The sequence below is a fragment of the Amorphotheca resinae genome (assembly GCF_003019875.1).
Source record: "Amorphotheca resinae ATCC 22711 unplaced genomic scaffold M430scaffold_1, whole genome shotgun sequence".
Classification (NCBI taxonomy): Eukaryota; Fungi; Ascomycota; class Leotiomycetes; order Helotiales; family Amorphothecaceae; genus Amorphotheca; species Amorphotheca resinae.
In genome coordinates this window covers 3,724,397-3,739,816 of record NW_020194471.1, presented here as the reverse complement: position 1 = coordinate 3,739,816, position 15,420 = coordinate 3,724,397, and the positions used below count along the sequence as shown (strand labels likewise).

The 15,420-nt window shown below is 50.1% G+C and overlaps 5 protein-coding genes across 5 annotated transcripts; 4 read left to right on the top strand and 1 right to left on the bottom strand.

The window, feature by feature from the left end:
• Positions 1 to 44: 44 nt before the first annotated feature.
• Positions 45 to 3,319, top strand: M430DRAFT_113938 (hypothetical protein). Its single transcript, XM_024861537.1, has 2 exons — positions 45 to 85; positions 134 to 3,319. Exons 1-2 carry the CDS (start codon positions 53 to 55, stop codon positions 3,257 to 3,259), a joined length of 3,159 nt encoding a protein of 1,052 aa, XP_024725850.1. The 5' UTR covers positions 45 to 52; the 3' UTR covers positions 3,260 to 3,319.
• Positions 3,320 to 5,661: 2,342 nt separating this feature from the next.
• M430DRAFT_24665 (hypothetical protein) lies at positions 5,662 to 6,513 on the bottom strand (the record flags this gene model as incomplete). The annotated part of the gene is made up of 3 exons (XM_024865110.1): positions 5,662 to 6,056; positions 6,129 to 6,232; positions 6,302 to 6,513. The coding sequence occupies 3 exons, from the start codon at positions 6,511 to 6,513 to the stop codon at positions 5,662 to 5,664; spliced, it is 711 nt and encodes a 236-aa protein (XP_024725849.1).
• Positions 6,514 to 7,406: 893 nt separating this feature from the next.
• On the top strand, positions 7,407 to 8,518 carry M430DRAFT_269730 (hypothetical protein). The gene is made up of 2 exons (XM_024865488.1): positions 7,407 to 8,197; positions 8,243 to 8,518. Exons 1-2 carry the CDS (start codon positions 7,863 to 7,865, stop codon positions 8,325 to 8,327), a joined length of 420 nt encoding a protein of 139 aa, XP_024725848.1. The 5' UTR covers positions 7,407 to 7,862; the 3' UTR covers positions 8,328 to 8,518.
• Positions 8,519 to 9,253: 735 nt separating this feature from the next.
• Positions 9,254 to 11,652, top strand: M430DRAFT_47338 (hypothetical protein; the record flags this gene model as incomplete). The annotated part of the gene is made up of 5 exons (XM_024867917.1): positions 9,254 to 9,305; positions 9,948 to 10,236; positions 10,494 to 10,957; positions 11,000 to 11,416; positions 11,468 to 11,652. The coding sequence occupies 5 exons, from the start codon at positions 9,254 to 9,256 to the stop codon at positions 11,650 to 11,652; spliced, it is 1,407 nt and encodes a 468-aa protein (XP_024725847.1).
• Positions 11,653 to 12,169: 517 nt separating this feature from the next.
• M430DRAFT_132680 (hypothetical protein) lies at positions 12,170 to 13,834 on the top strand. Its single transcript, XM_024862262.1, has 2 exons — positions 12,170 to 12,473; positions 12,526 to 13,834. The coding sequence occupies exons 1-2, from the start codon at positions 12,253 to 12,255 to the stop codon at positions 13,814 to 13,816; spliced, it is 1,512 nt and encodes a 503-aa protein (XP_024725846.1). The 5' UTR covers positions 12,170 to 12,252; the 3' UTR covers positions 13,817 to 13,834.
• Positions 13,835 to 15,420: the final 1,586 nt, after the last annotated feature.

Here is a 15,420-nt window from a genome sequence, read left to right as displayed (position 1 = left end):
CGCCATATCCCATCTTCTCGGTGACAAGTGACAACCAGCCCACGGTAACACCATGAAGCAGAGGTTTTCTTCTTTAGATGTCAAGGTATGTATCTAAATGCTACTTTCTCTGCCATGTAACTCACACACCCAGGTCATTGCACATGAACTGTCAAATAGCCTGGTCACTCTACGAGTGTCCAACATCTATGACCTCTCCTCCAAAATCTTCCTCGTGAAATTCGCCAAGCCGGACCACAAACAACAAATCATTATAGACTCCGGCTTTCGATGTCATCTCACGGAATTTGCTCGAGCTACTGCGACAGAGCCCTCGCCCTTTGTTGCACGGTTGAGGAAGTTCTTGAAGACGAGGAGAGTCACTTCGGTTTCGCAGGTCGGCACAGATCGAATCATTGAATTCCAGTTCAGTGATGGGCAATACAAACTGTTTTTGGAGTTCTATGCTGGGGGCAATATAATTCTTACGGATCGGGAACTGAATATCTTGGCCTTGCTGCGGATCGTCACGGAAAAGGACGAGGGGCAAGAGGAATTACGAGTTGGGTTAAAATACTCCCTGGAAAACCGGCAAAATTATAATGGAATCCCACCCTTAACGAAAGAGCGTTTACAAAATGCGTTACAGAAGGCTGCAGAGAGGGGAGAGGATGGACTGGTGGCGGGAAAGAAACCAAAAAAGAAGGCCCAGGATGCATTGAGGAAAGCTTTGGCTGTGTCAATCACGGAGTTTCCACCAATGCTGGTAGATCATGCGATGAGAATTACTGAATTTGATTCGTCATTGAAGCCGTCCGAAGTCCTCCAGAATGATTCTCTTCTAGAACATTTGATGCGATCACTGCAAGAAGCGCAGAGAGTCATCCAGGATATCACTAGTTCTGAAGTTGCCAAAGGATACATTATTGCCAAGAAAAAAGATGGTTCACAAGCGCAAGAGGAGATATCTCGAAAGGGGCTGATTTATGATGACTTCCATCCTTTCCGACCTCGACAATTTGAAGACGATCCTACCTCTGTCTTCCTAGAGTACAGTGGATTTAACAAGACCGTTGATGAATTCTTCTCCTCAATCGAAGGCCAGAAACTTGAAGCCCGACTCCAGGAGAGGGAGCTTGCAGCGAAACGGAAGATTGAAGCTGCCCGGAAGGATCAGGAGAAGAGACTAGGCGGGTTACAGGAGGTGCAGGAGCTTAATGTGCGAAAGGCTGGTGCTATTGAGGCCAATGTTGAGAGGGTACAAGAAGCTATGGATGCCGTCAATGGTCTCATTGCGCAAGGGATGGATTGGGTTGAGATTGGGAAGCTTATTGAGCTGGAACAAAAACGAAACAACCCAGTCGCATCAATTATCAAGTTGCCTCTAAAGCTTCATGAAAACACCGTCACTCTTTTACTGGACGAGGAGGAATTTATTGAGGATGAGGACTCGGCTTACGCGACGGACAGCGACGTCTCTGACAGCGAGGATGAAGAACCAAAAAATAAAGAGCCAAAGCAGAAGATGCCAGACAAGAGACTGGCCATTGATATCAATTTGGCACTCTCACCATGGAGTAATGCCAGAGAATATTATGACCAGAAAAAGTCTGCCGCTATCAAAGAGAAGAAGACTTTGGAGTCATCAACCAAAGCATTGAAGAGCCAGGAGGCAAAGATCGCCCAGGATCTTAAGAGGGGCTTGAAGCAGGAAAAGGCGGTTTTACGGCCTGTGCGAAAACAGTTTTGGTTCGAAAAGTTTATATGGTTCATCTCCTCCGATGGCTACCTTGTCCTTGGCGGAAAGGATGCTCAACAGAATGAAATTCTGTACAAGAAATACTTGAAGAAGGGAGATGTGTACCTGCATGGTGATTTCCCCGGTGCATCGATAGTCGTCATTCGGAACAATCCAAAAACGCCAGACGCGCCCATCCCTCCTTCGACGTTGTCGCAAGCAGGAACTTTGGTGGTTGCATGTTCGAGTGCATGGGACTCAAAAGCTGGCATGTCTGCCTGGTGGGTCAACGCAGACCAAGTCTCAAAATCTACCCCAAGCGGAGAGTTCCTGCCAACTGGTAGCTTTATGGTTCAAGGAAAGAAGAACTTCTTACCCCCAGCGCAGCTGATACTCGGATTCGGCGCGGTGTTTCTGATCAGCGAAGCCAGCAAGGCCAATCATGTCAAGCATAGACAGTATAATGACGATGCGAGTAATGGCCCCCGATCTGATGCAGTTCCTTCTGGTGGCTCAATTGCTGCCGCAGAAGAAGTGCATGAAGAGGACGATGATAAGGACAGCGTAGAGGATGACGTTGATCAATCCGATGCTGAGGAGGAAGAGAAAGATCAAGTCCATCCCAATCCGCTCCAGAGCCAGGATCATACTGAACCGCAGATATCAAATGATGATGATCAAGTTCCTTCACAAGAGATTAAAGATCTCAAAATCAGCGAGGAAAAGCAAACCGAGATCTCAGAGGCCAATGATCACGATTCAGAATCTGAAGATGATCAGACCTCGGAACAACCTACTACGGGAACTCAAACACCCTCCCAGCAGCCCAATAAAGGACCTGCACCATCAAAGCGTGGTAAAAGGGGTAAAGCCAAAAAGATCGCCGCCAAATACAAATATCAAGACGAAGAAGACCGTATCGCTGCCCAAAAGCTTATCGGTGCCGCCGCCGGGCAAGAGAAGGCGGAGGCAGAAGCTAAAGCTAAAGCAGCGCGTGAAGCTGAACTTGCACTCCAGAAAGAGCGACGGAGGGCTCAGCATCAACGCACGCAGAAGGAGACAGCTGAATATGAAAAGGCCCGGAAGATGATGTTGGAGCAAGGAGTGGATATGTTAGATGACGACCAAGAAGAGAAAATGACGAATCTGGATGTGCTCGTCGGGACGGCGCTTCCGGGTGACGAGATCCTCGAAGCGGTGCCGATGTGTGCGCCATGGGCTGCAATGGCAAAGTGTAAATACAAGGTGAAACTCCAACCCGGTCCTGTCAAGAAGGGGAAGGCAGTCAGGGAGATCCTGACTCGATGGGTTGGGGATGTAAGCCAGAAGGGGAAGATGGACGAGGAGAGTAGGGACGTGGAAAGGATGTGGCCGCGCGAAGCTGAGCTCTTGCGGGGCTGGAAGCCGGAGGAGGTTACGAACACCATACCTGTGGGGAAGGTAAGGATCATGGTGAGTGGAGGCGCGGCTGCGATGACGGGAAAAGGAGAGAAGGGAAAGAGTGGCGGGGGCAGAGGTGGGAAGGGAAGTAAGAGGAGATGATGAACGTTGTATGAATATTTGCTTAGATGAATGCCAGGTGTTTCTCCTCGTCTAATTCTCTCCATCCACTATAAGAAGTCATAGAAGTAAAACCCGCAAGGCGAATCTTCCTCCCTAGGACTCGTGTCGGTGGTTGTTGAGCGGACTTGATCGGCTCAGGGAAATAAATATATTAACACAACACTGTCCTGAATATAAAACATCGGATGACCATCGCTAAACCCTACCTACATGCTGCTGTTGTTGCTAATAAGTTTCATGGCGAGAAGAAATTGTATTCAGGTATTGCTGACTATAGCTTCTGGTATGAGAGCGCGTCTCAGATGGGATTGAATCTGGTAGTCATAGAAGCTAAAAGGGAGGAAAGGACTGGTCATCTAGGTACCTTTAAGGAGCCAGTATTCACCAACTGTCGTTGTGATTTTCTCTCGCTGTTGTCATATTCTCTCGCCGTTGTCAATATTGAATGAATCAACTAGCCAGTTTACACTCACAAAACGATCAGATCACCTCGAGCACCAGAGCCAGCACCCCATTTCCTCGTACATGATAAGCTTTCTGTCATCTCAGATGCCTCCCGGTATTTCCTCCGTCGTAGAGCATCGAGCCCCGTGTTCCCTGAACTTGCAGTTACCACACCTCCCGTTCGCCCTTGCATGACGCGCAGCCACCGATGACGAGGATGCCAGCACGTTGGATGAGAAGCGCGTTGATATAGGAAGGTTGACAACGATCTATACTCGACTAATCAAAGACCTGGATTCTGTGTCATGTGCGTGTGTGTGTGCATCTCAGCCCATATATATGTATTGGGCGCATGTGAATCAGAGGAATTGAATCTTGATGAAATCTATCACTGTGATCTTGGTGCTGGCTATGATGTACGTACATTCATCTAAAGAGGGAAAGAAAAAGAAGGGTAGTAGGTAGTGAGATGACTAGTCTGGTGAGTGGGAGCCTGTCGGTGCATCAGGCTGCTGCTAAAACAACACCCGATGATCGATCTGAGATGATGTATTATGGTTTTGGAGAGACCATATTTGATAACAATTGTTGGCCAGTATTTAGATGGAAAACTCACGCGATTATAGATGTCAGAGTGCCAACCAAGCAGGGGGGGCAGTTTCAAATTAGATCCTTCAATCCTCATCCTACCATTATATAAGAACAAAAAATCAAGAGTCCAAAAAGTTACATGGAGCGGCTCTAATCTGGATATCTAGCACCAGACTCAAATCCTCTGGAAGAGAAAATATAGATAAGATGTGTAGTATGACATGATATTCCTCTTTGTTCTTCTACTTCTTGCATGTGCTGATCCAGACCAAGTTTCAACATAGAGCAGTCGAGACTTGATTTATCAGAGGATTCGAACACAAACTCATCCTACAACAGGCTGTAGAAAAAGGTCTCCTACTTGATGTGGTGAGAATCCGATCTCTCTTGAGAATATACACAACTCTCTTTTATATCTTGATATAAAGCTTCAAGTTGTAAAGAACTACAAAACTCACGGCATTGATTATCAGTGTCGTTGGAGTTATATAAATGGGAAAGTAACCTACCCACCTAAAATGCTACACAGTTTAGGTTGAAATGGCTTGGGATTATCCCGCACGACGCATTGAATTCCAGAATTGAAGTGCAATTCCATGAAATGACTCCTAGCTACCTTACATGGTACAAGAGTCTGATTATCTATTGTTATCATCGTGTAGTCTGCGTTGTTATTCACTCTCAAGTTGTCGTTGTCACTGTGTCATTGTCATTGTCATTATTATCTCAAGATTCAATCAGTTCCCCTACCAGGAAGCAAAACTGGGTTAGAAATGCGACATATCTCATGCAAGCAAGTCTGGTGAAACAAAACTCAGAACATACATCTGCGGCGAATATCATTCCGACCCATTGGAGCTCCAGGTTGTAGACTGTAAGGTCATACGGTCCTTGATCGTTTTATATAGTGGAAGTCTGTGAACTGATGAAGCTATTCAGACAGTTACGTGATATAAGCGAGGTCATATGCGTGTCCTAACATACCTAGACCATAGACCTGTGATGGAGCCGCTCTGGGTACTAGTAGTTTTGAACTCTGTTGCTGAGTTACTGAAATAGATCATGAATATGATACCTCATATTCAATGGTACGATATACCTATATCCCTACCACGAAGCCGCAGATCCCTAGGCTCACTATTGCTCTCGTTCAAGAGGAGCAAGCTCGTGGGGAAAGGAGAACTTGATCCTTTCTTATGTTGATCATGTAATCCATTTCCGCTAGTTGGTCAGTCACGTTTCTATATACATATATACATACCGGTGTTCGGATACAACCTTTCCCCCATACCAGGAACCAATATCTGATGATCTCCTCCATCTCTCCATCTCTCCGTTCCGAATAATCACACATCACCCCCACCGCCCACATCCGGGGCGTATTCTCCCGCGTCCGCGTCCCCTCTCGCATAGTTTCTGCGTTCCCGTCTCCTCCTCCGATATTCCTCGCGGACAGAATCAGCAGAGGAAGCCGAGGAGGCGCTTTCCTGCCGCCTATGGCGATCCCTGCGTCTAGATTCCGGGCTTCGTGGACGGTGACTGCGTGAGTCGCGGGGAGATTCATACCCACGGTTTTCTAACCTTCTTCTGCGGTCGCGACGGGCATCGTATTCATCGTCGGAGTCATAGTATTTGAGCGCTTCTTGCCGGGAGCGGTGGGGTGGGGAAGATCTCCGACGTTTCTTGTCTTCGATTTTTTGAATTTCTTCGGCGATTATGCGGCGAGCTTCTTCTTTTTTGTCTGTTTCATTGTTAGTTTACTACTTTGCTGCAATGGTTCGTAGAGGGCAGGCAAAGAATGAATGGATCTCACCTAGCTTCACAGGCTTGCCTCTAGGTCCAGTTTTCGTCGGTGGACCAACGGGATGTTTAGAGAGCCAAACCAGAGGCGGTAATATGACAGAAGTATTCATAACCCTGAGCCATCGCAATCGTATAAGTTTCAATCTCCCATCATCCCTCGCTCTCAAGAACTCAGAGACTTACAGCGAAATTCTTGTCACCGATCTCCCACCGGTGAAACTATACTCGAATCGATCCCGCGCTCCTGCAGTCGCGTTCGTATTGCTTATCCGCGCACCCTTCCAATCCGTACCTTTCATTACAAGATTCGTGACCGGAGTGCAGGAAAGTACTAGTTGCGGCTTGAGAGTGCCGCCGTCATGGTACCAGGCCAGGGTACACAAGATTTTGGACATTTTGGGATTCGTGAACTCACGCAAGGGAAATTATGCAAATGCGGGGAAAAACAGACAAAAGTCCCCTGATCACACAGCGATACTACATCGCGAAGTTTTTCTTTCGTGGGCGAGATGAGAGCTGGAGATAAATATGGTGAGATGTTGGTTGGGGTTATTTTTAGAAGCTATCGCATCCTCAGCGGGTGGCGCCGAGGCGCATGAGGGGTGAAGGAGCCTCAAGGAATGAAACGTCTAAATATACCGGTACAGCCTCACAACATTAGAAACGTGATTTTCTCGATAAAATAACCAATTGCCATGCTCATATTTCGAGAATGTGATTAGAAATCGCATGCGAAACAAGAATCTGGTGAAGGAACACGTGCGATAGCCTCGACAAAGCCGCTCTCACATACCTAACTTCTACCGTTTTCCCTTCTCCCCACACATTTCCACGGGAGGATCAGCGCACGCTGTATGTGGGCGGTCGAAGAGCCCGATGGGAATGAGAAGCATCGCTGGGGTCATCAGCGACACGCGGAATTCGGGGGGTGCCGTCCCGTGGTTTTTGTTTAGATGTGCGAAGACACGGTCGGTGAGGGGACACGATCTGGGATCTTAGGGTGTAACCGATCATGATGGCGATGGAGTGAAGTTCGGAAATGGGAACTGCATCATGGTAGTGGAATTCCCTGGATGGTAGCTAACATTGAAAGGACGATGAATTAACAATCGCCATTGGAGAAGTAATGATTGAAAACCGTGGAGAGAATGAGGAAAGGCGGAAGCTGACGATTCGTGCAAGCCGCCGCAATCACCTCGGCCGAGTAGCCTTGAGAGGCTTCGGTGTGTACAGTGCAACATGTCCAACTTCGTGTGCATGGGCTACCAGCGAGAACGAAAGTTTATCTCTTTGAATGGCATTTCTCCAGGCGGTCGCAGGAGATCAGCTACCAAGCCACAGCCTTTGACTGAAGACTGGAAACAAGGTAGTGACCAGCTACAGCCTTCAAGGGGCATACGACGTTTCTATGGCCGTATGACTAGCAGCACAATGCCTAGAATTGTCCTCCAAATGACGCCGCAGCCGCATGCCATATATTGCCAGCAATGACTCAATGCGTTCTTGTGTCCATACATTCCTGTCGCTGAACTTGGACCATTAGAAGATCGATCCCGGCCCTTGTTACCACCAAGTTTGCCAGCGTCCACAAGCGTATTCAAGATGGCAGCCATGGCAATTTGTATTGCAAGACTCGGCCGCTTGAAAAACGAGCTTGACCTGACCAGGATGAGCTTACAATCATATATTTAGGGATTCTCCGAGGTACAGAAAGCGCTCCTGAACCCTGAGCTGATGTATAAAGATGAGAGCCTTGGCGTGTCAGGCACTGGCCATGTATGAGCTTATTGAATGCCCGGCAGAAAGAGAATATAACTATATAAGTCACCACAAGGGATATGCAAGAATCATTCAAGTGCGGGGTCCAAAAGCTCATACTTCAGGCTCGGGCCACCAGATCTTCCTTATTCAACTTATCTATCGGATAAAGTTTCGACAGAGGCGCTGTGGCAAGATATATCAAAGAGACCGTTACACTTGTTATTCAACCATATCGCACGGGCACCCGACATATTCAACCAGATACATAGGGTGCAAGGTCTGCAACCCAAACAGGTATTGCCGGGAGCATTATCAACCGTACAATAATGCTAGAAGCTGGAAACCGAGCTGTAACTCTTCCAGAACAAACTGGAAAGTAGTACCCCGAGTCCCATGTACTGGCCACAGTTCTCGAGAGATGACAACGCGCTTGACAACCAGTAAATGAGCAAGATCTTCTCTATTGCATTCTACTTTCCCGACTTGAGAATAGCAAGTATTCTCATGCTATACTGGGCAACCTTAACGATGCTCTGGTCAGGAATGTCACAACTATACGACCCCATATATATCATGGTAGCCAATGAAAATACAAGGGACAGTAGATACGACAGCTCGTCCCACTGCAATATCAGCCAGCTCTCACCGCTCGAACGTCGGATGGACAACTTGTCCATGGCAACGACTGCCAGTGTGTGGAGTATCGCATGCAAGACCAAATGCTGGGATTCGGCCAGTCGGCGGTGGGGGGACCGTTGACATGGTGGTTGAGATCCGAACTTTTTAACGTGAACAGACATGGATACGGAAGGTTCTGGATAGGGCTCGTGCCCAGGGCATCAATATATTGGATCATGTGCAGTATGATGCGATGCGAGCACAATAACTGTCTGTGCCTTATGAATGGCCTCGGCCGAGGGTTTATCCGAAGCCGGTGCATTGCTGTGGGAACCAGCAGCCTCGGCACCAAGCTCAGGCCTAGATCAGATAGGGTCAAGCGGGGAACATCCGCATGGGGCGTGGCGGAGAGCGCGCTGTTGCCATGGAAACACCCGTTCTCCTGTCCTTGTCCGCCGGGGGGTCCAGGCACAAGTGTTTTGTGACGCTGGACCGGTGGAGAAGAGGTACTCTGGGATTCTTTGATGCATGCTGTCAACGTCGAGGGACCAGAGGAGATGCCCATGGTTGAAACTTTCAAGGCAAAGGACTCGCGGCATCGTCATGGTTTGTTTGAGGCTCGAGCTGCAGGTGAGAAACAGGTTCAAGCATCCAATGGCTTCTCTCCACGACGGGTGCCGTGCGGGTTCCAGACACAAGGCCTGTGTGGTGCCAGCTGAGGAGTGGCAATAACACGAAGGGCATGAACTCACCAATATGGAGACATCAGCCACCTGGCTGTTGGTCTCAGGAGGGCTTCTCACTTGGCGTATGTCTCCACGCCAACGCAGGCAATGAATGGGTCATGATGCAGGAATAACAATCAACTCCGCAGTCTCGCACTCGGTCTGGACGGGGGTACTGGGGACACAAAGCGACGAGGCTATCCAATGGGTATTCAGGGCGGATTTCCTGCGCCAAATACGAAGTAATAAAAAATCAAAAATAATCATAAATAGTAAAATCGATTTACGAACATTGCCTTTTCTGCTCTTCACCGTCAACATTGCACTCGGTAGTTCACGTGCATGTGATGGGCGCTTGGCCAATCTAGGCACTAGCGCCACTAGTGGTAAATTCCCAAGTAAACAATCTGGGTCAACAAAGGCCAACCATTTATCAACCCTGCCCATCCACGCTCTCTCAGCTTCTTCTTCTCCTCCATCCCTCAACAACACAATCACAATCATCCTCCTCACTCTCAACTCCCGATTCCAATTCCCTCAATCCTACCATTCTCCTCCACATCATCAACTACAACCTCCCAATCGGAAAGACGAGTCAAGGAGCGTAGCCACCGACGCTCTCTTCCCTCCCCTTCTTTCTCCCAAGAAGAAGCAAGAGACCCCTTCTTGTCTTCCTTTCGGCACGTCGAAAGGCATTCGAGAAGAGTTTCTCTCGCACTGAACAGGAGTCAATCTGGACTTCGACGCCCGTGTCCCGATCCCCTTCAGCCTCTTCCCGTCGTCGTACCGGAGCGACGCCGTCCAAACCACCACCGAGACTCGCATCGAGGGTGAGATCAACCTACCACAAGCCCAGCAGCGCGTCGGACGGGAAGGTCAATACTCTTCTTCTATCTCCGCCAACCTCCCTCCCCAGGACGGTCAGTTTCGTCAGGAAGAGGTCCACATCACTCGCGAAGAGGACCGCCACCGTCCGAGCCGCAGAGAAGATATTTACATTCGAGACGAGCGCAGGTTAGTTCCCTCTCCCTCTTTTTCCTATTTCCCTATTTTTCCCTATTTTCCAGAGGGTTCCCCAGCAATGGAATCGCCACGTAGCTTGCAAGCGGCTGCGGATCTGCTTCCGTGTCTCAGGGGGATCCACCAGGGGCCAGCAAGGGTCCCCGGAAAATCAATAGTCTTCTACTGGTCTTGGCCCTTTATTTTGTTGACATGGCAACCTCCACCGCTTTACTTCATCTCCTCATCAACTGACTTCTTCTCTTCTTCAGACCAGGACGCAGCCAGACAAATACTCACATCGAAGTCGACCTCCCTCGTCGCAGACGTTACGACACTGAAGTTGACATTGACATTGAACAACGCCGCCCCCGATACCAAGACTCTGAGCTCGACGTAACTGAACGTCAGTACCGATCCAAGTTCCAACCAAGCTACCGCGAGGAAGTCCGCACCACCGTCGACCCTCCTCGATTCCAACCTCAACGACAACAACAACCAACCTTCACCGAAGACATTCGTGTGGGTGGAACAACCGTAGACCCTCCTCGATTCCAACCTACAGTCAGGGAGGAATACCGTGCTACAGAACAAACCGTCGACCCACCTCGATTCCAACCTACTACAGTAAGGGAGGAATACCGTGCAACAGAAGAAACCGTCGACCCTCGCTCCAACAACCCTCCCTCTAACACTCCTCGCTCCTCCGTCAAGATGGGTTACTACGATGAAGATGGTAAGTCATTCTCAGTCATTCATCCTCTCCTATCCTAAATAGCTTCAGGTCACTACCACTCTTTCCGTCATGGACTTCACCGCGCTGCAGAACGCATCGTCGGGGGTCCCCGTCATCACTATGACAGGGAAGAGATTGACATTACCATAGGCAGCGGTGCACCCCGCCGTGCCGCCTCATCGGCATCATCATCCGAACCTCCCAACACCGTCACCATCCCCACCCACCACATTCGCCTCGGCGATCTGTTGATCCTTCAAGGTCGCCCTTGCCAGGTCATCCGCATTACCACCTCCCCCTCCACTGGCCAGCACCGCTACTTGGGTGTTGATCTCTTCACCAAGCAGCTGCATGAGGAGTCATCCTTCATCTCCAACCCAAGCCCAAGCGTCATCGTCCAGACCATGCTGGGTCCTGTCTTCAAGCAATACCGGGTCCTCGACCTTCAAGATGGCACAGGTATGTAGTGGCTCCTTGTCCATTGTGTCTGTCGGTCCTAACATGATCTAGTTGTCGCGATGACCGAGACTGGCGATGTCAAGCAAGCCCTCCCCGTTCTGGACCAGTCCAACCTCTGGTCCCGCCTCACTGAGGCCTTCGAGTCTGGCCGTGGCAGCGTCCGCGCCCTGGTCATCAATGACTATGGCAAGGAGCTGGTCGTCGACATGAAGGTCATCCATGGTTCTCGTCTTTAAGCGTTCTTTTCTTGTTGTATCATGCATGAATCAAATTTGCCAAGCGGTGACTTGATTTGGGAACATAGCAGAGGGGAGTCAAATTGGAAATATTTGTGATCGGGAGTTGCGTAATGATGGATGAATATCAACGGCGGTCTATGGGACCTGACTTGGCTGCTGGAACCTACTCGCCCAGGTGGTTGATCCGTGGCTTTGAGGATGGATATGCCCGGGACGTCTTGCTTCTTTTGTGGATAGATAGGATACACAATGAATGCTGCCGTTAAGAACTATCTTACTTCTTCCCCCCTCGTGATGATAATGACATGCGATGAAAAACTAATGATTCCGTGTGAGGGCCTAGCACTGTCGGTTGGTACCTTGTGGAGTACCCGCGCGCACGCATTTGGAAGGTCTTTCGAAGGTCTCTCAAGCGAACCCCTCCCCCGCGATAAGGAATTCTTTCGAGTCAGCCATTTCCCGACATCTCGCTCCAGAACTCCTCCCACCCTTCTTCACCCACACATTCCGTCTTCCTCCAAATACGTCCCTCATCCAACTCCGCCATACTAATTGTTCTCAGATCTTTGCCAGTGGTTCAACAGTTCCACCTTCATCATGGGAGCAAACCAATCTACCCCCCCACGCCCCGTTGCCCAGGAGAAGCTGCTTATCGAGCGTCTAAAAGCTCTGGATGTCAAGGACGATGCTTCCACTTCCACCTCCATCTCTGAGAAAGAAGCCCTCAAGAACACCAACTTCAGAGCCCCGTGGACCTCTCTCTCAGTTCCAGATGTTGGGAACTGGGAACGTCAACTCTTGCAGGACCCTAAGAACCGGTATGCCCCTTCACCGTCCCACTCTTCCCCGCTCCCATCTCACAGCAGACAGGCTCGCACTCTCGGCCCTCTCCTCCGCAGACCCAAAGACTGTCCTCACCTCCCGTTCCACCGTCATCTCCGACCAGCATGTCTTCAATGTCAAGATTCCCTTCGAGGGGGCACCGATCACCAATCAGAGACAGAGCGGACGATGCTGGCTCTTCGCTTCTACGAATGTGTTTCGGGTTGCGCTGATGAAGAGATATAACCTCGATTCCTTCGAGCTCTCACAGGCCTATCTGTTTTTCTACGACAAGCTTGAGAAGGCCAACTTCTTCTTGGAACAGATCCTCGATACCGCGGGAGAACCGTTGGATGAACGCCTTGTCCAGACCCTACTCTCCGCACCCGTTAACGATGGTGGACAGTGGGATATGGTTTACAATTTAGTGAACAAGTACGGATTGGTGCCGCAAGTTCTCTATACCGACTCCTACAACGCCCAATCCTCGTCCTCCATCAACAGCCTCATTACTACTAAACTGCGCGAAGATGCGCTTCAACTGCGCGCCCTCGTTGCTGACGCAACGAAGAGTGTGAGGGATATCATAGAGGTTAAGGAGAAAATGATACGCGAGATCCACCTCATCCTCACCTTGACCCTCGGTCCTCCTCCATCCCCGACCACAGAATTCACCTGGTCTTTCCTTGACAAAAACGGCGTCGCGCAGGAGCTGAAGACGACGCCTATCGCTTTCGCGAAGGAATTAGATACCCCGAAATCAGTCCGTATCACGGGGAGCAGCGTGCACAGCATGTTCTCCCTCGTAAATGACCCCAGAAATGAGTACAACACACTCCTCACCGTCTCCCGACTTGGGAACGTCGTCGGCGGCCGTGGCATCACCTACGTGAATGTCCCCATGTCGGTCCTGAAAACCGCCTGTGTGGATATGCTCAAAGCTGGCCTACCGATCTTCTTTGGGAGTGACGTGGGGAAGTACAGCAATCGGTCGGGGATCATGGACACGGACCTTATCGACTACGAGCTCGGCTTCAATGTGCGCCTAGGGATGTCTAAGGCTCAGAGATTGATGGTGGGGGAGAGCGCCATGACTCACGCGATGGTTCTCACGGGTGTTCACATCGAGGACGGCAAGAGCGTGCGGTGGAGGGTGCAGAACTCCTGGGGCGAGTCAGCGGGCGAGAAGGGCTGGTTCGTGATGAGTGACAAATGGATGGACGAGTTCTGCTATCAGGCGGTGGTGGAACCTCGGTTCGTGAGCAAAGAAATCAGAGACATCCTGAAGCAGAAGCCGACCGTGCTGCCGCTCTGGGACCCGATGGGTGCTCTGGCTTAAAGACGACGCTTTGCGGGATGGGGCTTGGGATTTAGGTGCTAGGTATGGATCTTCTTTGGGCTGGGTCGTTCTGGTTGGGTACCGATCTGGATGTTTCACGGTAGTTTTTTTTCTTTTTCCCTTTGTTTGTATGGAGGCCTCGACTCTCGAGCTACCTGGACCATTCGCTCTCGGTGGGAGGCGGGTAAAGTTAGGGTGCGAGTAATCGATTATTCCAGCAGAAGAAAGAAAGTTTGCCGCCGCCCAAACCCAAGGGCGCACTAGTGGATGCAGCGGGAACCATCATCGGTCGGGTTACTATTATTATACTCCCTAGATATATCACGATTCAGATCAAGTGGTGTGTGTGCACCTTGCGATAGCGATCGAGACTGTAGAGGACTGACCGAGTAGGTAGTCAATCCACAGGATACCGCATATGAACAGACATGCATATATATCCCCTTCCGGCATAACTGATACTTTACGCCCTGAAACCCGGCGGTACCCGGCTCCCCGAGTCGGGAGAGTAAGGTCAGGTTACTAAGGTACCTGAGATAACGACTCTTTTCCGTACCTTAGCTATGGATCGCGCCTTCACCGCGTACGGCTAGGGTCGGGACGGGGCGAGCAGATAGCAAATGTACCTCTGGGCCCCGTACATATGTCAGGGCGGGTCGACGTCACTTTTGGGGTGTCGTAGGTAGTTCGGGTCCGTAGTGTGGGAATGCTGTTAAAAATGGCAGCCCGAGGGTTTGTTTCGTGGGCTAAGAGAGGGATTATTGGGGTGGGGGGGGATGATACGAAATAGAAGGGGAGGGATGGGAGGTGAAAAGGGGGGGGATATGGAAAATAAAATATACAAAAAATCATATCAAAAATAAAATATAAGTATAACATGTACAATGTAGAATGTAGAATGTAGAATATATAATATGAGATATCAAAAAGAGAACCACGAAACATGCCCTCGAAACACACACCGGGTATCGAAGCCTAGTGGACAGGAAGCCGTTGGGCTGAGGATCGTCTCTCGCCTCCCAGACGTCATCCGCAAGGCATTGTCAGCCCAATGCGCCGGAAGAGGCTCAGCTGTCCTTCATCCTGCTGCCCCCCTCCCCCACCCAATAAGACTCCTCGGTTCTCTCATCTCTGTCACTCTCTTCCCCCCCTCCCATCCCCTCGACCTCATCCCTCGTTTCTCTTCTTCGCAGTCTCAGGAATCACCCGCCCGTCCCGTCGTTCTTCTTGTGTCTGTCCAGCTCAGGCCGACCCGAAGGACTCCACGGCGCAGCGGGTTGCATCCTTTGAGGCAGACAACCCGAAGTGATACAACACGAGAACCCGCCCGCCCTTCAGTACAGTGCTCATTCTCTGTTACGTCGGACCTCCCAATAGGGCCATGCTCTGACCTTGGATTTTCGTAAGTCTTCATGTTCGAAATCCCCCTTCCCTCTGTCCCCCTCTCCATTTCCCATTCTAGCTAGGTCTTTTATCGCACTGGAAAAGAAGACTGGGCTGACTCTCATCTTCAGCAAGGACACTGCGAACATCCACTTCCTCACGTGTGGCCACATACTCGAGCATCTCAGCGCATATTCGACCTGCTGCCCCCTCCCCCCCCC